General features: G+C 36.9%; 1 protein-coding gene across 3 annotated transcripts in view; it reads left to right on the forward strand.

Annotated features, from left to right (window-relative positions):
* FIGN (fidgetin, microtubule severing factor) overlaps positions 1-23,308 on the forward strand; it is a 101,901-nt gene that overhangs the window by 36,912 nt on the left and 41,681 nt on the right. The window contains exon 1 of one of the 3 annotated variants that reach the window (XM_071747500.1): positions 17,528-17,625. The exons of the other annotated variants lie outside the window; for them this stretch is intronic. Coding sequence (XP_071603601.1) covers positions 17,553-17,625 — 73 coding nt within the window. The 5' untranslated portion in view covers positions 17,528-17,552. Of the gene's footprint in view, positions 1-17,527; positions 17,626-23,308 lie in introns of those variants that run through there. 3 annotated transcript variants of the gene reach the window in all.

The following is a 23,308-nucleotide window of genomic DNA, read 5'->3' on the forward strand; positions in this document are numbered from 1 at the left end:
AGACATATTCTTTGTCAGGCAAGGCTATTAGAAAGCACAGGTGGCTTCCTCAGATTAAATACATTGTTTTTTCTTGGGGTGGGGGATGGACAGATTTCCATTAAAAAGTGGTTGCCAAAATAAGGCTGGTAGCTTTTCAGTGGCTTAGAGTTCACTATTAAAACTGTGAGGCCTGGGATTTTGTGCTTCTTTTAATTTTTTGTTTACCTCCCTTCCTGTGCCTTAAAAATTAGTCTATACTTACCAGCTTAAAGGGATGTCAAGTAGGTTAAATCAAGATCTTACAAAATGTTCTAAGAAAAGTGCATACCATCAGTAAACTATGGGGCCTTTGACTCCATTTTTTAATACTGCATTTATCAAATGTACTATTCCAAAATCATGTCGTGTAATATACACTGATTTTGATAGCTATGTGTGTGTGTGTGTATATATATATATATATATATATAATGTTATATGTCAGATATCAGAAAACTGAGTTAGATGAAGGTTTTTGTAGCAATATCCCTGCATGCTAATTTTTATGTATGGTAGAATATACATAATGCTTACTGCCAGAACCTGTGAGAGTAATGTTTATTTTTCATTCTTTGATACTTAAGGGTAGAAGAACTCTAGTTAAACTTCTGAACGTGAGAAATTTCAATGTCTAATTCTTCCTTGGAGTAATTGCACCATTACATTAAAGCATAGCAGAGGGAGTGATGGCTGTGATGGTGTACAGGACTTATCTATGACCTGAAATAATCATGAGATAGTCTGGATGATGTAGTGAGAACCTTGCAGTTTCTACCGTACCATTCATGTTCCTGCTCTCAGTAGTCATGTCCAAAACTGGATTAGGATCCTAGTGAAATCTGGTATCTAGTTTATATATAGTAGTTTTTGAAAACAAGAATGGAAGAGACCTCCAAGATCATCAGTCCAGTCATCTCTTATTGCAGATACAATGTCATATAATCTTTCCTAAATGTGTTGAGTATCATAAATTTATGGAACTCCATGCTTAGCATTTATTATCTCTGCAAATTCGATATTTTATTTCACAAAATTCAGTGTTAATAAGTTCACCTATATTAGCATAATAGAATTTTAGAAATTATTTGCTAGACATAGAGGCCAGATAAACAGTTGGTACAGTTAATTCATTCCTATTTTCTAAAATAAGTGTGCAAAGAACTGTCAGCAGTCTCTTCCCTCCCTGCAGTTTGCTGTCTTTTAAGTACAGAGCAAATGCAGATCTGCCCTCACTGTTGGTACCCCCTATGGAATCAGGTTCTAACAAACTTCTCAATTGCTTCATAAAATGTTGGGTAAGATATGTGGCTTTTCAGACAAATGATGTGAATAGTGACCTTTACAACAACCAACTGTTACTGTTAAATCTCCTCAGCCCTTTAAACTCAGTAACTGTGTTTTGTTTGTTTTGGTTATTAATGTGGGTTCTTAATTCACGTATGCAAATGTAAAAATCTAGCACCATATGACAATATGTAGATTTGTGACAATCCCAAGAGGACCTGGGATCCATAAACCAGTGGCTTTATTATGTAATGCTGCATAAATACTGTATTTTCATCTGTGACAGATATAATCTTGAAGCTGTATTTTTCATGTTGCTTAACTGTTTCAGAACATCATCTGTGAGAGAACACATCAAAATGGAAATTGCTTCCACAGAGGCAGCAATAAATATTGGTTGGGTATATTGCATTGTTGGGCTCCATGTGTTTTAGGATGTTCTCAATTCTCGCACTCTAATCAACACTGTAAATACATGCTGCATTTCCTGGTCATCCATTTGTTGGATTAACAATTTGGACCTTGCAGCTTCTACCATACATTTTGATTCTTTATTGTATATAGTCACAGTTATTTAAGGGCATTCCCTAGCAAAATAACTTGAAAACCTCCTGTATTTTCCAGCTATTCAAAGAAAGGCACATTATGCAAATTCTGTGCATTATATGGGAGGTTAACTTCTAGTTAAATGAAGATCAGATAGTTAAAAAGCTGAGAAAAATCTTTACGTTCATGCAAAGCTCTGTATCCCTGTGACACATAGAAATCTACCATCTTCTCATTTATAAATTGGGAGGGGTTGTGTTTTGTTTTAGAAAAAGGTACTTACCATATAATCTCCAGCAGAGATTAAAATAGTTTGTAGCAGATTATTTGGTTGGGGTGGTGGGGCATGGAGCAAAGGTCAAATATCCTGGCAGTTTTGTGCAGGAGGTTTCAGACAAAGTTGATGTATTTCTTCTATTGAATATTCCCTTAAAGGATTTTGCTTAAGTCATTTCTACTTTAAAGTCTTTATAAACATGTAGTTCATGTCCCATTTTTTTACCTACTCTCTTCTTTATGCCATTGAGTTAGAATAGAATCAATCATAGTTCCCCACCTTGTCTTTAAAGTGAGCATTGTACTGTGATGGCCATGTACCTTATTTAGTTTTAGGGCTATTTATTGTGTAGGTGATGCCACTGTGTTTCCTGTGGAGCCTGAGTACACTTATGAATTACTTACCAGCACCAGACATAGTATATAGCAATTTTCTATTGTATACTTTCTTCTGTGGATCAATGTGAATTTTAATTAACATCCTAACAAAATTTTAGTTATGCTCAAAGGTCTCTCTCTCCTTCTGTCTTGCCAGGAACTTGGCCTTTGGCAAGTTCCTATCATACTAGACATTGTCAAGAATGGATATAATTGAAATCTCTTCATTTAACCTGGGGCAAAGCCACTTTTTTTTTCCTTTCTCTTCAGTAGATATGCACAGAAGTTTGCTAACTGGGGGGATGGAGCTGCAAGCCTACTATAAACATCAAAGGTGACTTGATACAGAGATTCTTGGAAGAAGTTTCCACCATACTTGGAGTGTCGTGACACTGTTTCATTCAACTGCTTTCCACATGCATTACATTAATAACCCCCTTGCAGGTTTCTTGGCAGATGAGGAGAAAGGGAGACCTTCAGTAGAGAGTCAGATGATGATTTTGAATGAATGAGGATGAAGACGATCTGTTAGCCTTAAAGCTTGTATGAGGTAGTCAGAAAATGAAAAGCCGTGAAGTAGGTCAGTACTTTTGTCTTCTTTTTACATCAGTTGTTCTGCAGAGCTGCATTTACAAATGTTTAGCTTATATTCAAACACAGCACTGATATTTCTGTGTCTCTTCCTTTGGCTGTACACTATCTAGATTATTTTCTGCTGTTTTATCCCTTCTGGCACATAGCTTTTGAAATCTCCTGCACTAATAAGCATCTGATAGATCTCACCAGGAGTCTTGGCTTCGTCTTTAGTCTTCTTTCATTGTAATGATTCTGTCTATAGTACGTACTGTTCACAGGGTAGATTTCACATATTGCTGTTCAGCTGCCAGGCTCTCTAGTAATAAACCCTACATTTAATTTCTGAACTAGTGTAAATTATGATTTTAGGAGTGTTCTTCCCTTGACAGAACACAAGAGTCCAGTGCCACATCCTTGACCATGGCAGAAGAGTGCAGAGCAGTCTGGGAAATGAGTTTGTCACTGATCACTCAGTTTCTTAGGATGCTTGCAAAAAATACACTTTATCTGACAGTTTCCTTTTGAAGTGGAAGAGCTTTACAATGCTCCAGCTGGTTCTTTTGTATGAGATTTAGAAACCAGCACTTAGTCCACAATGCCATTTATTTCCAAGGTTCTGCAACAGTACTGCTAAAAAAGCAAGCTAGCATTCAACACAAATTCAAATTACATGCAGCCAGCCTAACAGTGAATTTTATTACTTAATCCAGTTAGACTTTAAGATGTTTTGCAATGTTTTTTAGACTTAAGAAGTTGAATCCAGTATTAATCAAAGTCAGAAAGCCCATTTTCTCTGGCTGGATTATGTTTTGATGTCCAGTTATTTAAATATTGCATTATTGTTACTTGATCAAGGTTCTCTTAGGTGAAAAGGTAAATTTGACTCCTTTTATCTTCTTCCCCCCCTTTTTGGAACCATGATAGGGTGCTGTGTTCTTCCCAGATTATAATACCCAGAAATCCCAGGATGATAATTCGCATCCTCTAAGGCTTGTAATGTGAACACACAGATAACACTATATGGAGTGGCAATGGAAAGGAACTCCAAATGTTACTAATATCATATATACATTATCTATTAATTTGTTTCTATGTATGACTTCTGGTAGCACTCCAAAAATTACCACCACTTGCTTGTATTGATTAAAGAAAGCAGTCATACTACTTTGTTGTAACATTGACTGGAATCTAACTAGGCACCTTTTTCAGTACCAGCATTATTATTGTCCATTACGTCCATTAGACTGGAGGATAAAACTTTTAGATGACTCAGTTACTTAGAAAAACTTATACTTTTGCTTAATATGTTTTCCTTTATCAGATATCACCGTCAGCTCTGCTGTATCTAGTAAAAATACTGCATATATACCATCACCAGCTTGGATGTCATTTTATTAGGAGCTGCTGTCTCAGCAAAATTGAGAATATTAATCTAAAAGAAATGTGGGTTTTTTTCCAAGCTATATAAACAAATCTATCCTACATAGAGCTGCAGTGTCAATATTTTGTACTGCCTGTGTTGACTTACTCATTGTGTTTTTTGGCATATGGGACAACTCTAAAGATTCAATTTCTGGCCTTTCATTTTAGGATGGTTCAGAGTTTTTCTGGCCCTTATCTTGGACATTTTTTCAGCCCCTGAATAACTTTCATATATACTTAAATGTACCTTAGAAATTCCTGTATATTTAAACACAGTCTCATATATTTCCTGCACTGAAAATTTACTCCTCAGTGACACAGGAAGTGAGTACTACAGTAATTTTTTTTCATTCTGGACAAAAGCTTTAGCAATTAATTTTTGTCCAGTGTTCTAGGGAGTATCTACAACTGCTGAAGCTTTTTGAGCTTTGACCTCAACTTGCAGATCTTCCAGTGATTGCCGAAGAAGAAAAATGCTTATATTAGCCTGGGAAGGAAGGAAAGTTTGCTGGGCATTTTTTAGCGAAGTACAGAGATAGCTTATAACCTGTTTCAGTCAGTACTAGATTCCTTCCAATATCAAAATGTCTTGGTATATATCTTGTATAGAACCAAAAGTTCTATACACATATATTTCTCATTCCAAAGCATCCTCATACCTTTTGTTTGTCTGGTAGAGACAGTCAATGACAGCCTCACTGTGAAATCAGCTTATCTTTAGCTTTCGAACATTCTGGTTCTTGTTCAGAACTTTCTGGCCATGTTTTTTTGCTTTTAACATCAATTCAAAATGGTCTTATCAAAGCAAAAAAAATTCCTTGTATCTTTTATGTCATCAAAGTTGTCTTGTTGGACAGTACAAAAAAAAAAAAAAAAAAAAAAAAAAAAAAAAAAAAAATTTAAAGTATTCTTTTCCAAAGGTGTATATTGCTTTTGTGAATAATTCATAGAACCATATGTTCTTGCTTAGGTTGGAAGGGACCTTAAAGATCATCTACCCCAAACTCCTTGCCATGGGCAGGCATGCCTATTATCTAGACAAGTTTGGTCAAAGCCTCATCCAACCTGTCCCTGAACACATCCAGGGAATGGGCATCCACAACTTCTCTGGGAAATCTCTTCTGCAGTATCACCATCTGTAGGCAGCAGGTGCCAGGACTTGCCGGGTGGTGGGCCCAGACGGTGCTCGCCCCGCCTGTGCCCAGTTGGGGCTGGCCCATGTGCGCATGCCCGGGTTCGGCAGGGTGTGGTTCCTGAGCAGGTTCCAGAGCAGGTGGATCGAAGTTAGTTCCAGATGTTGCGTGAGACGAATCTCGCCGTGGGCGCGAGCTTGGTTCCCGAACAGAGTCAATCGAGCTAGTGTTGGTTCGGGTTAGTACCAGTGAACTAACTGGTATTTCCTTTATCACACAAATGTAGAGAACAGCATTCTTCAAATTCTGGAATAACTTCATAGCCACCTTCAACTGAATTTATTGAGAGATGATATGTGCATTCTGCACTTCAGAGACAGTTGTTATTTAAAGCACCTGGCTACCTTTCTCTTTCACCAGGACCTTTGTCCTGCAGATAGAGAATTTCACTCTCTTATTCACTTTTTTTGGGACATAAAAGTTGGTTGAGCGCCATATTTACTCTATTTATCTTTTGGGACTGTTTTATTCCTTCATGGAAAAGTATGTTCTGAGACTTAATCATCTGACATGCACATGAGATTTCCACTTTATTCTATATTTTTCTCCAAAATGAGGGTTCCTCGGGACTCCTGCAGAGAAGGTATTTGAAGGGACAAATTAAAGACACAAGGAAAGACAGCACAAAGGTGAATGCAGTGGTATCACCATTTTGTCTGTAGTCTTATCACCTCTTGCGAGCCTCTTATCATTGTCTCAGTAGTGCCAGGGGTAATCTTGGCATGTGAGGGAAAGTTCCCATATTTTCTGTCTTTCCTTAATGGTTGCCTGCCACAGTAACAGCAAAAGATATTTGGCTGTCTTAGCTTCACCCAAGGATCTTTGCTTTAATTAGATCACCCACCCACCTTTCACCAGTTCTGTAGACTTTAAGCAACAGCATCTGGCAAAACTTGGGCAGAAGGGATACCTCAATCTAGGTCTGAGCATGCTGAATATTATTCTGTACTATCCTGCTGTTACTTACTATGTTTCACACAAGTGTTTGTGTCACTAAATACAACATCTTTCTTCAGGTGCTCTGAAAATTTAACACAGTAGATCCTGATTGTTGAGGTTATGTTGCTGATACTTTGTTAATCAAAATCCCCCTGTTTATAGAGCAATCACTGACAAAACTTCAATGATGAATGAAATTAATGGTTGTAAAATGAGAGAATCTTACTTGTAAGTTTTTAATTCTTTTGGTTACAAATCCTAAAGTGCACATGCTAGTTTATTTTAAATTTCTTCAGAGATGGCTATAGCAGATCTTTTTCTCAACAGATCTCCCCTCTGTCGTAATCACAATTCCCTGATACCCGTTTTTCTTGCCAACCTGAAGTGCATTGGGAGGCTTTACACGGTGCACAAATGGCCAGATTTCTCTTGGCCCAGAGAGGAAAGTAGTTTGGAATGGGACATCCATCACTAATAAATAGCAGTAAAAAGGGTTATATATCAAGGCGGCTCGTGTGAGTCACTCCTTCAAAAATACTTCACTGAAAACAGAACTGAGATCTCTTTTTGTTTTGGTCTCCCAGTCACAGGCCTTTTCAATCTTTTCAATCTTTTTCTTTTTCTTTTTTTTTTTTTTTTTTTTCCTAAGTATCTTAGTCAAAAGGAAAACAAGTATGGGTATTTCCCAAAGAAGAAGATACCAATGCTTTAGAAATTACATGTCACAGTAGAGGACTGGCATCTTAGTCTCACAGTGGCAAATATACATGTAAGGAGTTAAAGCAGCTGATTCCTGTAACCCCTGAAGATTAAGAGAGAAGATTGTTGAAGTGACTTAGTCTAGGCAGCTCTCTAGTATAATTCTAAGATATTCTCAAAATTTAGAATAATATTTTTAGGAAGGACTCTTTTTTGTTTCTCAGGTTAATAGAAAGGCAGAAGTAAAACCTTAAAATATCACACAAATCTGTGATGACCTTGTTAATTAGCATTTACACATCCATGTGCAAAGGCAGCCAGTTATAAAATGATCCCCACTAAGGCTGACTCCTGAAAAGATTAGTTTTAGTTCTCAAATTTTATCTCCTGTACTGATTGCTTCACATGATGACAGAAGTTGGAAACATTTTTGCTATTCTGTAGCTAGGCAGTTTCTCCTTTTCAGAAGAAATAGAAATGGTAACTGAATATTTACCAGGACAATTACCAAAATAAAGTTATTAATATCTTTAGGACAGTGGAGTTTAGGGACAAACATTCCCATTTATGAAATTAATTCAGACTCTGTGATAGGTATCATTTATGAAAATACATATACATATATTTGTGTACAACCAAAAGATCTTATAAATGGTAGTCAAGTAACAAAACCTGTGTGGCTGTTCTATCCATTCACTAAAATACTACCAGAAGAAGAGACTAAAGCAACCTTAAACATAACTGCCCTCCCCTCTTATGTCTGACATGTCTAACATGTTCTTCTCTTGGTGTAATTTTTAGGTGGTGTTTTATAAGTGCACTTTTCTAGGAATTCAGAAGCTATCCTTGCTATTTAATACAAATGGTTAAGAAAAAAATACTTAGCCTACATTTAAAGAAAAACCTTATGTGGACTGTAGAGAAGATGTATTTAATGATAAATGCTAGAGCTATTGAGGTATTAAACATTCTTTGTCCATACTAGAATGAAAGCACATTAGTTGAAAGAGTTACAGAGCTTGATTTAAAAATGCTGGGGTTCTTCCTTGCAAAAGTCCAGTTGCCTCTTGTGGATCAAGTTGGAGACATCTAATAAGGTCCTGCCCTCAACCATTAGTTATTTCTCTCAACTGGAAGTTGAAGAAAAGTGCCACAGCTGAAGTAAAGGAAATTTTAACCTGAGGTGTTTTACTTTGTACTGAAGCAGACCAAAACTGCTAATTGCTCTGGTGGGAAAGGTTGTCTCCTATGTATGGGCAGATACTAGGAGTTGAATGTAGTAAAATTTTGAAACAGTTCAGTCTGTAGCTCTGCTCATGTCCCCAGTTTTAGATGACATCTCTTAGTAAGGCTGCATAATTTTTTTCCAAAGAGAGAATTCAATAGGACTTCATAATTTATAAAAGTTATCATGGTGTTACTGCTGCACTGTTATCATAAATCACAGACTGGGAGCTATGATATTAGTGTTTCACTTCACTGTCAATGCATGCAACATATGTAAACAACATTTATGTTTTCACTAGTGTTCTATTCAGTTTAGGTATTGCACCTTACCTAGAACACAAGTAAATTCTTTCTCATATTGTTGACTTTCTGCTATATGTTGTGATCATTATTTTTAACCAGAACAAAGTAACAGTGATGTCTTGCATGCATGTCTGTGTGTGTACATGTGTCTGCATAAACTTGTATATACACATATATTTACTTATATGCAAATATATTTACATACATATGTAGACCTAAATATTTGCATACATGCAAATATATTTGAATGCATACACATCTGTGTATGTCTATGTCAAAGCATCACAAGTATGACTAAAAATCCATACAGCAGTGTGTGCATGTAACCTGTATATTACAATGTATTACTGAATTTAAAAAAGATATTCTAGTGTTAAAAATAAAATCTACTATCAACATTCAGTATCACTAACCCTCCACCTTGCACATGAATTTTGTGCTTAATATGATTCTTTTAGCTTGTAAGTGGAAGAATTTTATTAGTTGTTAAAGCTATTCAGGAAGAGGGTATTTCAAAAAGAAACGTAAATTGTAAAATTGAGCTGGGACGCTTACTGAACTGTTGGTATTGTTTTGTCAAAAACTGATTTAAAATGAACTAGAAAATTGCCGAACTATCAAAGTATGGGATGTGGGAAAGTTAATATACTAAAGAAACACTATCATGAAAAGAAGAAGTACCATTTTTAGAATAGTATTTTAAGAAATTCACTTTCAGAGAACAAGGCAAAATCATAATCCTTTATGAGCCCAATAAAGACTCTGCCTAGCTACTGCCACTTGATACAATACCATTCTTATTGAACTTGGAAAAAATCTACTACAGAGGTTTGGGGTTTTTTTTTTGTTTGTTTGTTTTTAGGTTTTGGAGGTTTTTTTGTTTTGTTTGTTTGCTTGTTTGTTTGTATTGTGCAATCTATGTTTACATGTTGGCTTTTTAACTTAAAATGGAAGAACGATGATACCATGCTAACCATGCTTTGGACTGGCCAGGCAGGTGCACAGTAGTCTGGACCAGTGTGTGCATGAAGTATCATGCGTAGGAGAAGGTCTGGTGGCCCTGCAGCCAGAGTGCTGTGGTTTGACGTGCTGTTACTGCACTGCTATACTGGCAATCTATGTGGCTTGGTAGTGGACTTATAATAGTGCCCGTCTTAAAGACAGAAATATACTTTTGTCTCTTCAGGAAGACTTGAGTATGTCAATTTTGCTTAATAGGCAGGCTGTATTAGTAGCTGAACAGGAAGTAAATCCTTCTTATTCTATTTTATGTGTTTTCTTGTGACTGTCCCACTGTATAGGATGTTCATGTGGCATTTTGGAAGATCAAAAAATGAGATATCATTTCACTTTAGCTCACTTGTTAATTTTGTTTAAATTGTTAACTCAGGCACATGGAGTACAGACAAAAGATAAGATGGGTTAGTATTTGTATTTTGCTTTGCATTTGTGTAGCTGGTGCTTTGTCTGAAAACTGCCTTGTGATAGTAAGACAAGGTAAAATATTTGCATCTTCTTGTCTTCTTACAACAAGACTCTTCTACTTCAGTCTGTTCTTACATGTCCTTATTTGTAGCAAGTGTGTGGGCTGTTTAATTCCTGGTAACCTACCAAACTGTAAAAAACTTATGGTGTGTTGGAAATACGAATTTTCATGAAAAATTCAAATGCAATAGCACACTGCTCTTTTTCTATGATGAAACCCCACCCCTAAAGGGAAAACCATGTTGAAAAGACTTCTATCTGAAATTGTTATCTAGAATGATTTCAAACTCCACCTAGGATTATTGCATCTGAAGCATAACAATGAGGCTTATTGATGTCAGTTGGCTCTGCTTATTTGACAATATTTTAGAGAAAATTTGAGTCCTATAAGTATTGGTAAGAAAATTCCCATTGACTTCACTGGACTCTGAGTTTAACTCCTACTAAACAACTATTCTCAGTGGTCTGTGGCTGCTCAGGAGTGCTTCCTTCCCCATGTACTGCTTCCCACTTCTTATGAGAGAGTTTTCATGTCAGTCCCATGCATCCCTCAAGGGCTGGACACACCTGCACTAAGTCTGAGAAGGCCTTAGAGGACTTTAGATTGACACTGTCTACCTATTCTGCACATCTGAAGTACTGAAGGAGAATCTTAATCTAATATTTTATTTTACAATAGTTTTCAAATTTTGGCATTTTAAATTAAATTTTACCTGTTTTGCTGCTATAACATTTTTTAAAACATAGTCCCTTTGAGCCTTCTAAGAACCAACACATAGTTCAGATGTTTCCTTTGGGAGCCTGAGTCTGCCTTTCACACAAGTCTGTGCTCTGTCCTTTTCTCTCCACCACTTGGAGAAGGATGTCTGAAACCAGTTGTCTTCTTACCATGTCCTCCCACCTGCTTCAGTCCTCTGTACCCAAGTGCCTCCCACAAGCAGCAGAAGGCTCCTGTGAGCAAGGTGAGTCCAGTTGTTTTGGGAGCCTGCTGCTTTAGCAGCTGAGACCCAGCTCTCTCCTTTGGCTCAGATCAAGCCATCTTAATGGTGCTCCTCAGCACATGTTTATCGTGGTAAGCATGGAAAAAGAGCCAATGGGAATGCTATATGAATTATTTGATAAGCTGCAATCATGATTTAACACTTGGAGTGCTATTTAGTTTTACATTGCAGCAGCATAACGCTGCTGATTTCTTTAGCTTACTAACCTTTCAAAAAGTAGTAAAGCATTTGAGCCAGGTATCTATCTTATGTCAGTTTTTTGTATAGCTGAGTCAGATGCAGTGGTACTGGCTAGTGACACTGGTGACAGTGGGCTTGTACATCTAGGCAAAGAGAGAGAAGTAATGGTAAGAGAGCGTATATCTTCTGCCAGCTAAAGCCTAGCTGTGTTTTTCAAATTCTTACAAAATAAAAGAATTTTTAGTATGGATTTGATCAATGTCAAGATCAAGACCTGTGAAGATCAAAACTGATTAATTTGGAGTTAGCCAGCTGCCTGTTGACATTATTTCCTTCAGACTATCAGAAATTATACCATATTTGACAGTTAAAACAACAAAAAGTTTGGTGGTTGTTTATGCCATATATGTTGCTTAACATATTGCCCAGTTTTAATGTTACCTCTGTTCAGTAAGGTTGAATGGTAGTGAGTCCTTATTTGAATGTGCATACATACTTTTATGTTATTATATATCAAAATTTCAATAAAATTTTCCCTTTTAGGTTTCTAAGAGGTAGCCCATCTGAAATCTTTATGGCTTATGTATCTGCTAAGGAGTTGTATCTTCTGTGTACTATTTTAGCCCACTGGGTATGTGAGATAATATGGCTTAGTTCTTTTTTTTTTTCATTTCAATTTGTGTTGTCTTTCTTAGGCTCTGGGTTAAGAGGAGACATGCATACAATGACATGTTAAAGCCAGTATAGTTTGATTATGTGTCTGAGCCTTATCAAGGCCAAACAATGCTATGGTTTTGGAGAGAAGATCTATAGACGACAGATATCCTTGAAGTATCTTTCCAGTATTCTCCAAGCTTTTGTTGTTGTTGTTGTTGTCTGGGGAGGGCAGGAGCAGGGAGTGGTGGTTGTGTCTTATTTTTGCACATTTTATGGCTTAAATAGCAATGCTTTGGTAGATCAGAGATCTGTCTCTTGAAGAAAACAAAGCAAGAGGGAGGGTAGAGGATGCCTCTCCTTTCCTCAGGCTCCTTTTTCTCTGACTCCAACCTTCTTTGTCTCCTGTGGGTGTTTTCGTCATGTTTTGCAGAACCCAGCTCCAGTGCTACCACACAGCAGAAAGGTCTTGTTTTATTCCTGCTTAGCACTGTGGATTCACACCGTATAAGACTTGTAGTTGAAATCCAGTCTTGGAAAGCTGGCCTTCTTCATTGGGGTGGCAGGGAAGGCTAACAGTTTCCTTGGCTGGAAGGCATCAAATTGTATAAACAGAAAACGGGGGCCTGGAGAGTGGGAAAGCTCTTGATGGTGATTAGTTGTCATCCTGCTTGTCAGAACAAATGAAGAAGAGGAGCACAATGTTTGCACTGTTTGAACAAGCCTCAGAGAGCAAATTAGATGGTAAATGTGATCATAATTTGCCTGCCTTTCTTGAAGCTCCCATGGTGCTATTAGTGTTTTTCTTTTTTCAGGTAAAAAAGCTGTAACAAATACATACTTCTGTGGAAACTGGAGTGTGTGGAGGTTGTTTACAGATGCAATGTGCAAAGATTTCTGTGGTTTAAGTGATAGTGCTTATTGTATCTACATACTGCAGGTTGTGTGTCATGCCATTGCAAACAATAACATATTTCAATATTGCACATGATGTGGAAAAAAAAATATAGATAACTATCTATACAAGTATATATTTAGATAGGTAGTGATATATAAAATAAGCTTCTGCCTGAGCTTTGTATCATGCTTGGCTGAGTACTGCTGATTAGCCAATTACAGTATTTTTTGGAAAGGAATCTGGCATGTAAATTCTTCTGTCCTATTGTCCTGTGATAATGTGCAGTGGCAGGCTGTGCCCCATGTTGAACTGCTGGTATACCTAAGGTGACCACAACTGTTCTTAAATTAAAAAATCAGGACTTCAATCTATTGTATATATAGAAATGTGGGACAACCTGTAGAATTTGGTTAATGAGTTTGGGGTGGAGGTGGATAAATGCTACTTACAGTTTATTTTACATCTGAAAGTATTTCACACATAGCAGAAATTTAGTGTAAACAAGTATCAATTAAGAGTACAAGTATGAGCATTGTTGGAGAATAAGGTAAAAGCTGTGATGTGAAAGGCTGTCTTGGGCAAAGACTGATGACTGACATTGAAAGATTTATGTGTTTCGATTGCTTTGCTATGATATTTGAACCTGTGGAAACTAAAAAAAAAAAGTTGATTGAGCTCTACTAGAGACCCATAGGAAGCAAAATATGTGAGTGCTTAGACTGTTGTATCTCTGACTTGTATTTATCTAGCTAGACAGAAGAACATCGGACTGAATCCAAACTCCAAAAATTCCTCAAAATATTATAAAAGTAAATAAACAAAAGAAATAATAATAGTGGATTCACTAAGTCGCTAGGACAGAAAGGGTAATGATAGGAGACTTTAAAGAAGACCACATTCCTTTTTATGTTTTTGTAAAATCATTTAGTACACCAGGCAGCTCAGATTGGTCTTGCTGCTCTCTATCAAATTGCATTTGCCTACACATCTCTCTTTTATCCATCTTGGAAGGGACCCACTGATAAAATACCCTGCTAAAAGGCAAAGACCAGAGTGTCAACATTACCCAACATGAAAAAGAGAAATTAAGTCCTAAAGCAGAGAGGTGTGGTTCTTGTGCGCTGCCTTTGGTTGGCTTTGGTGCACGGAGCTTTAGGAATTACAGTGGCTCCTGGAGTTTCCCTTAGAAATGTGCCATGTTCCACATCATCTCCAGCAAAGCTCTGTGATGGACATAGATATTCTCTATTGATTTACTGGGCCTACTTCAGACAGAAACATGTACCTTTTTTTTTTGTTCCTATATACTTTGGATGAGCTCAGAGCAATAGAATAAATTAGAAGTATTCTGCTTCAGTCAGTCACTGAACAGTGCCAGATATTTTACTGTGCAAATACAAGCAGGTAAGTACATGCTCTGGTGGCTGATGCACCTCTAACCAATATTTTAATATACTCAAGTTTCAGTGAATCAAATTATGTTTATAATACAGCTAGCAACCTATGAGTGTATTCCATATTAGTAATGCACTGTGACAAGCAATTACATCTCATATTTTTTTTATTGACCATTTGAGGTTTTAAAATATTTATTTGGCAAGTTTGTGCCTCCTTTTTGTTATTTTCAAAGATAGGAGTACTTAGCAGGCTCATACACTAATGATTTTTAAGCTGTAATAGAAGGCACAGAGGATATGAACAGTGATGTGAAATAGATTAATTAAAATTGATGTTATTTCGATGAATACTAATTGAATTATTAATGCTTGGATCAGGGTTTTCCCCTGTTTTGTGATTATTCAGCTTGTTGGCTGATGTATGCATTTCTGTTGATGAAAGCCATTTCTCCATCTTTCTTTGTTGGCTGTTTTTTTATTTTTATTTTTTCTTCTCTCCTGCCCTTAGTTAAAGGAATATGTTATCAATACCAAATAAGAGATAGGGACTTTCTCATAGCCAATTTACTTCTTTCAGTGCTGTCTCCATCCAGTCCTGAGTACAGTAGCACACAGTTTGTTGAAGAAAGCCTAAAAGCTCTTTAAATGTGCTATGATCAAAAGGAGGGGTCAGCTGCCATCAGGAGGGCAGTGGTGGGAGTCCAACACTGTAGTTGGGGTGGGCTGTCAGAACCTGCTGAGCCTTGACACCCATCTCTACCTCTGCTAGCCCATGGCCACTGAGCTTCCCACCCTGCTGGCCCCATGTGCCTGGGTGGATGGTGAAGAAGAGCTGCAGAGAGCCTGCTGCCTGGCTCTGGGCTGAGGAAAGTTGGTCTGTCCTCCTCTTTGCCCTGGCTACTATTTATATCCCTTCCCCCAGGCTACTGGATCATATGATTTCAGCTGAAATAGATTAAAATTTTCTCTGTTTCGATGCCAACTATAATGTGATAAATTTGTTTGCCAGTTCTCTGGGGTTTTTGTTTTTGTAACTTGAACGGCTAAGCTCAGGGTCAAAGGGAAAGATTGTTATCCCATTGAATTTGGAGAGTGACTTCTCCCACCCCCCACTATTTTAGCAAGTATACTATTAGAAAATAGTCTATTAAGAATATGTCATCAACCTCTTAAATATTTAGTGGAAACAGATAGTTTTGTGCATGTGTATGTTTGCACAGAGCAGAAAAGAAAGTGTTTCAGTATGTTTTCAGGAAGCCCATTAAGATAACTGTTTCTGCAACTATAGTGCAGGTAAAATAAAACACCTCTTTTCACCATAATTAACAAATGTCATCTAGAAAGCGCAAGACAGTTTGAAAGGATTCCTGGAGTGGAAGATTCTCAACAGGGCCTTGGCAAATCTGTAGCAATTTTTTGGTCTTCTGTGGAAGAGAGGCAGTTCATAGTATTGGGACATTTGGGAAAGACATCTGTGACATGAGCTTCCAGTACACTGTGAAGTAAAGAATATTACAATACCTGTAGTGCATAAACAGAGAAGGGCAACAACTTGGAGTATTACTGAGCTTCAGAGAAGGTGTGTTTAAATGTTATTTGTTGGATTAAAACACATTATCATGGATTGTCAGACACAGCTAAGCTCTAATTGTATTCTATTCTAGCCAGATAGGTTTTGGTCTGCAGATGAAGGCATTGTACATCTCACTAGTAAAATGATCCTGTCTTCAGCAGTAGTTGTGGTTCTGTCAGCCAGATGTGCCAGGGCTTTTTCCCTTCCCTGTGAATCAGCAGTACATAGTATTTCAATTATTTATTATGAATGCTACTTATAGAAACTTATTATTAACCAGAAACTTACTTATTAACCAGTAGTACAATTTGCATTTCTCTAATGTTTTCTGTAATGCTCCTAAACTTTGCAGATTTGTTATAAAACATGGCTTAGATTGGAAAACATTTTGGGCAGTAACCAAGAAAATGAAATGGTTGGTGAGAAGCAGGTCTGTTGTCATCACAGATTCTGAGTGAAGAAATTTGAAGACTAAGTCATTTGTCCACTATCTGTGTTGTAGCACTTTCAGGTCCCCTAGCAGTGGACACAAAATATTTTTTATATATATTTCTTCATATACCCTTTCTCTTAATTAACATCTCTACCTGATGGTATACTTAAAATACTCTGGACATGCTTAAGGCTCTGCTGACAAGCAAGAAAATGTTCATGAAAATCCTTTATGTATTTCTCTTTTCATGTTTTTTTTCTTTTCCCTTATTTTCTGCCCCCACTGATCTCCATGTCTGTGTCACTTGATCTGAATGAGATTTCTGATGTGTTGTGTAACAAGATTTCAGTGATATCTAACCATTCACCTTAGTAGTTTTTCAACACTTCTAACAGTTGAAGGAAGAAGGAATATAACTTTTCTTCACATCAAAAGAAATATTCTTACTTTGTTTGGCAATGACACTGGGAACAGCTTGGTGTGCTCATAAAACATCTTACAACTTGCTGCTGCTGTAGTGGAACAGGATTAATCAGTTGTCCAGAGGAAACACTGAAACAACTCACATGTGAGACCTGGCATAGTACAGCGTCCAAGTTCCAAACCTTTCCTGTTATAAACCTCCGTTCCCTGTGGCTCTTCCACATCATTTCTCTGTAGCTGTTAGCTAAATTCTGTCATTCTAGACATTCATCTGACCCTAAAGATGCCAAAGAACTTGTTATTTAAATGCGTTACACAGATCTGAAAATGACCACTTTACGAATACTTAGGCAAAGAGTATGAGTTAGTACAAAAGATTTACCCCACTGATTCTAAGTTAGATAAGACAAGTTATTTAGTCATATCAAAGGTTCAAATAACCTCTGTTTGAGTCTCTGATCTAAAATATTCCTCAGATTATGTTCTGATAAAAGTGAGAGAGAAGAGGTTGTTTGGATTTAGCTTCTTGACTAGCTGCTATAAAACTTTCAGCTCAACCTCAAACTGTTTTCACTCTTTTCTTGAATTCTCTTTTGATGAAATATAGGTTTTAATGGGTGACATTAACTTGTATCCATCTAACTATGGATTCTTCTTCCAAGCTTCATCTTAAGAAGGATGGAATTGAGGAAGAGAGACTAAAGGATTCATCTTGGGGTAAGGGAACTTATTTATTTTCCTCCATCAATTTCTCTCAACTTAAAGCTACTACTCCCATTCTAATACATATGGGATTCTCAAGATTTGAAATAGATGTGTTCAATAGAATTTTAAAAGGGAGGGAAAAGCAGGCATCCTAGATCTTCTTCATTTGAATTTAACAATAGACAGAAACCATTTCATTTGAAATGTCTTATTTGTATTTCAAGATATATCTTTATAATATTGTTTTCTCTTTATGCCAAAGGAAGGTTTTTTTTTCATTACCCTTTGCAGTTGGCCTCTTCAGTGTCTTATGTTGTGACTCCACAAAAAGGCAAGCCTTTGAAAGTTGGTTGTTCATTGGTAAAGTAACACATAATCCATATCTACAATTGTCCACTAAAGACTCTTGGTCCTGGGACTTCAGATACATCCTTTCATCGTAGAGATGCAAACATAGAATGACCGAGCAGAATAAAGAAAATTCATTCTCAATGCATTCTTTTATTAGGCTCTGCAAGAGAAAAGCTTTGAGATCAATCCACATGCTATATGTATTTCTTGTTTTTTTATCTTTACTGGTTTCCTATAACTAAAGCAATTTTTATTTAAAATATTTTATTAAATAGTCTCTTACTAATGATGATTTGTTTCACTCTTCTCTTTGTGGAAAATACCTGTTACGGTTTTTACTTGTTCCCATCTATCTTGAGTTGACAATACACTGAGTAACCATGCAAAATAAGGTAGAACTGATTTCTTTACTAGTAGTTTTATAATCTCCAATCTGAGGGATTGGCTCCATCAGAATTCACCTTGTGTTTGTTGAGAAGATACTTCATGCCATAGACCTGCAAAGTTAAGTAATTAATTTTTTTTTTTTTTGTTAGCAGATGAAGGAAAACATGTTATCAGGAAACATCTCAGCTTTTGGAATAATTACTGATGGGGAAAAAAATACTAGGGAGAGGAGACTTAGAAATTCTTCCTAGACTTCTGAGAAATAATTTTTCTAGAGTAATTTTTGGTCTTTTATGTCTCTAGCTATGGCAGAATGCCTGAGCTTTAAATTACCTGGGGTAATGAAAGGTGACATCGAGTGAAACCAGGATTCAGCAGTGGGACTAATGGGATATTTCATGGGAGTCTGGTGTCTGTATATAGAAACTAGAAAGAGTGGGAAACAAGTCTGTTATGAAAGGTTAAGAGAATGGCATGTGTCCATTTGAAAATTATAGGCAAAGAAATGAAATTTGTCTTTCAAAGAAGCCTATTAAAGGGCTGCCTATTATTTTGCAAAGGGCAACACATAGTAAAGCATGATCATGCTCTAAAAGGCCTGTTTGGACATTATTTTTTTTTCTTTACTTTTTGTCTTGCCAGTGTGGTTACTGTAGAGAGTTGATGACAGAAGTTAAAAGTATTTAGTCATATTACTGAAGTGGATGAATGAAAGTAAGTAGTAACATGGTTTTATAGTTTAGTAACTGATTATAACTGAATGGCATGTTTCACAGCATTGAATCAATACTCTGAGTCAGAGACTGCAAAATGATTGACTCCTGGTGGGATTCCAGAGCTGAGGTGGCCAACAGAGGAGGGGAAAAGTGTGAAAAGCACAGAGAAAAAATAGGAAGTCAATGAGTAAAAAAGAAAAGGTGCTCAATAGATGCTTCCTTCAGTGACCTGGTTCCCTTTTAGAAATTTTCTACGCATATGCAGCTTCCAAGAGGACAGCAGCTGACTGAGATAGGATAGGTTTCTCTTTTGTTCAGTCAGAAATACTATTTTTTTTTTTTTTTTTTTAAGAAGGATGGCAGAAATTGTGCTTTCATGTTCTACATCAGGAATCCAGACAGATTAAGTTATGGCTTCTGTTGATTCAGTATCAGCAGCTTTTCTGTACTATAAGTCACTGGGATCATCTTGTCTTTTCTTGGAATACTTTTGTATGTTAAATTTTTGTTCCAGTTTCTCAATTTCAGTTTGTTTGATAATGATTTACTGTCTGTTCTCTTTGTCTGATAATTTGTCTGTGAAATTCTTAATTGCAGATTGTCCTTGGCAATAACTGGCATCCCTCTTAGTTTTTGCCCACAAGCGTCAGTCCAAATGCTTGTAGGAGTTTACTGATACTATAAACATTTCTGCTCAGTCACCAAAAATCCTTCTTGAAGGTTGGCAAATAACTCTGCCATGATTCCTTCTCAAGCACTGCAGTTTTAGGGAGCTTTAATAAGTTTTGTCTTAGAGACAAGAACATGAGATGAATATGTTTAGTCTCTTTGAAAGGGGGTCAGATCTTCTCTGAAATACAGTGAAATCTCATTATCTCCCCAGACATAGTGGTTTCCAACATTCAGATACTCATCAGAAGCCAAAAATTTTAAGGTGCACTAATGTAGAACATCTGGTTTAATGTGCCAAAATGCTGACAGTAGCTGTATGGTCAGTTATGATTCCATTTATTCTGTAGCTTTTCTCCTCTAGTAGTCAAAAACATCTCCTGCTTCCCTGACAGGGAGGCTTCTACTGACTGACCTTATCAGAACTATTTTATTCTTATATCAGGATTTGCATCCATGATAGCTCTCTTATTGTGTTATTCTAAATATTCCTCTCAAGTGTTTCAGTCCCTGCTTAAGGTTGCCAAAGAAGCTATGGTTCTGGTGAAACCATTGGAAAATTTTCAGCAAAGGTAGCATCCAGTGGCTCTGGAGAAGTAACCAGCTGCTTTCAACCAGTTCCTATCAGGGCAAATAGGAAGCTCTGCTGTTGCCAGCAAGCTTTCTTGTACAGACCTATATCCTTCTGGAGCAGGGGATAGAAGAATGACACCAGGTTCACTTACCAACTCATCACACTGCCCTTGAGGAACTGTTACAGCTCAACAGATTAATCAGATAGATTAATACTCCTGTTCTCTGGTGATTACCAGAGGTCTGTTTTGATGGCTCTCATTCTGGCACTTTTCCCACTGAAACCCTTTTCCATGTTAAAGTGGAACTAATTAATTCTAGGGCAATACTGAATGGTTTCTTTCAGGTTAACAGTTCAGTCAGTTTATGTCTGAATGCTCTAAGTCCCACTGAGATATCTTAAACCAATTCTCCAGACAGTGTAAGGAGGTTACTTTGCTACTGTATATACAAGCTTTTGAGTAAGTGAGATCATAAGTAATTATAGTCTTAAACATTTATAGTTTTGAGTTGCATGCGTTGTTTTTTCTGTCAGGAAGATGCCATGTTTGTCTTTTACTGCAGATCACCTATATTCCTTCAGTAGTATTTTCAGATAGACAGCATTCTTCTGCACAAGGATCATAATCTGTCATGTGTTAATGGCACGTGTCACTCTACTCCAGAAGTGGCTGCGTTGTGGTGACTGCCTTTAAGACAGAGTATCTATCATATGATAGCAGCTGAGAGGCGTGCTGGTTGACATAAAACAACAAAGATGGTACTGTGGGAATTATGTGCAATCTTTAGTCAGGCTCTCTGATTTTTTTGTAGTAGAGCCAATAATGTGTTATTAAAGTTGTAGCAAAATAAAAAATAAATCCATCTGTTTCTGTCATTATCGAATAATCAAAATCTATGATCTTCAGATAATCAAAATAAACATTGCATCTTCAACCATAAAACTCCACACTAACTTTTTTCCCTTCTTCCTGAGCATGTAAGAGTTGAATGATACGTGACAGTGTTTCCTTTCTAAATAATTTTGATTTTAAAACTGAATTCCTTTCTAGACATATTAAAAAAATTTAAACAAGGGTAGAAGGAATCAAAATATTGGCCTCCTTGTGAGAGCCTATAATCTGATCATTGTTTTGTGTAATTTCAATTTATGTTAAAAATACTCTAAATGTTATTTTGACAGCCTAGCTGAAAGTTCTAAATATTAATTGTAAGCAATGCCTGAAAATCATCTTTCTAAAACATGATTATGAAAAATTTTATCCTTTAATTAGTTCCAGAGGAAATGTAATTGTGGAAGACTTTACCAACATGAATCATCTCTAAGGAAAAGCATTCTGAAAGAGTGAGTTTGGCTAGCTGCTTTCTTGATTGCTAAACACCAATTCAAGAAATTCTGATTTGACTTTAGGGTAGGTACATTCCTACTGGAAATCACACAGGGTTTTACAGTGATTTATATACTTATTTTGCCAATTCAATGCTGTGATGCTCAATATCTTGCAGAATGAACTCTCCAGAGTAAGGCACTTGGTAGCCTTGAGCACCTCTTCCCTCAGATTTTATGCTTAATTGATTTGCTATTTTTTTTTTTTTTTAGTAGGATTTTATTTTATTGTGCTGTTATTACTAGGTTTTTTATTATTATTATTTTCTTTTTTATTGGAGCATACTACACATGATTTGGAGCTCCTAGCATATTTATTCTGTATTTGATACTAGGCTAGCAAAAGCCAACCCTAAAGGGTCTCTGCCATTTCCAGTTGGGTCTAAAATAATTTCTATAGTGCTATGAGCAGAGACTGTCCCCAAAAGCTGATTTTTGTGTCAAGAAAATAGTAGTACAGTGGTTTGATGATTTGCCATAACTGGGTAGAAAAAGGACAGGAAGGTATTGAAGATGATTAATTATATGATCTTCCAATTCAGTCTGCAGAAATAGGGGTATTCTTGAGAAAGTTTAGACATAGTAGCGAAAATTCAACCATTTCTAATTTCCACTAGACTGACAACAGTATTTCTAGGTTATATATTGACTCTCTGAGACAAAGCAGGCTTCAATTTTGCGCTCAGTGTTTGGAGGGGCAGTATATATATATATATGTACCTAATCCCAGAAACAACTGAAGCCTGTTTTCCAGAAAGAGCTGGGGTGATCTGGCAAAGGTGGTGATGCGATGCTTGGCATTGCTGACCATTATTCTTCTGGAATTACCCAAAACAATGGGTAGTTCCATGTGTTACCCTATTGCAGGTAATATGGCTGCTGTACTGTTGATTGTCTTCTATATTGTTGAGGTTGTCTTTTGTTCCAGTGTGACCCATCCATCTTGCTACAGTCCAAGAGAAGGTGAATAATCTCCTAAATCTCCTGGCAATATTCCTGAGAGAATTGATTCAGTCTTTGTACTTCTTGCTTCTGGTATCAGCCTCTAAGGGAAATAATAGTGCAGCATAGTATCTTATGGGCATAGTAACTGATGTGAGGTATTATGCTGTATTTCTGGAATGATCAAAAATTCTGAAGTGATTCACAGATTGCAAGTAGGGTTGGAACGGACCTCTGGAGGTCATCTGGCCTAACCTTTTGCTCAGAGCAGGGCTAATTCAAAACTAGATCAGGTCAGTCAGGGCCTTGTCCTGTTGAGGTTTGACAGTCTCCAGGAATGGAGGTTCCCCAGCCTCACTGGGCAGCCTGTCCCATAGATCAGCAGTTTTGAGAGTGGTATCTATTCTATAGCCTTCCCTTCAGAGTGGCTACCAAAATGGTGTGTTGCACCTTTTATTGTCACTTCATATACAGGAAGAGCAGGCAACAGCTAAGATACAGTTTGTAATGTATAATTTTCAAAAGTATGATTTTGGCAAGTTTGAGGAAGCATGTGTATGTTATGATCATAACATAGAGTAGTGAAAATCAGACACCTCTAGCTCTGAGAAGGTTGGTTTGGTTGTTCCTTTCTGGAATCGTCACTAAAGGAAAGGTGGAGAAAAACTGA

Source organism: Heliangelus exortis, chromosome 6, assembly GCF_036169615.1.
Source record: "Heliangelus exortis chromosome 6, bHelExo1.hap1, whole genome shotgun sequence".
NCBI classification, from domain to species: domain Eukaryota; kingdom Metazoa; phylum Chordata; class Aves; order Apodiformes; family Trochilidae; genus Heliangelus; species Heliangelus exortis.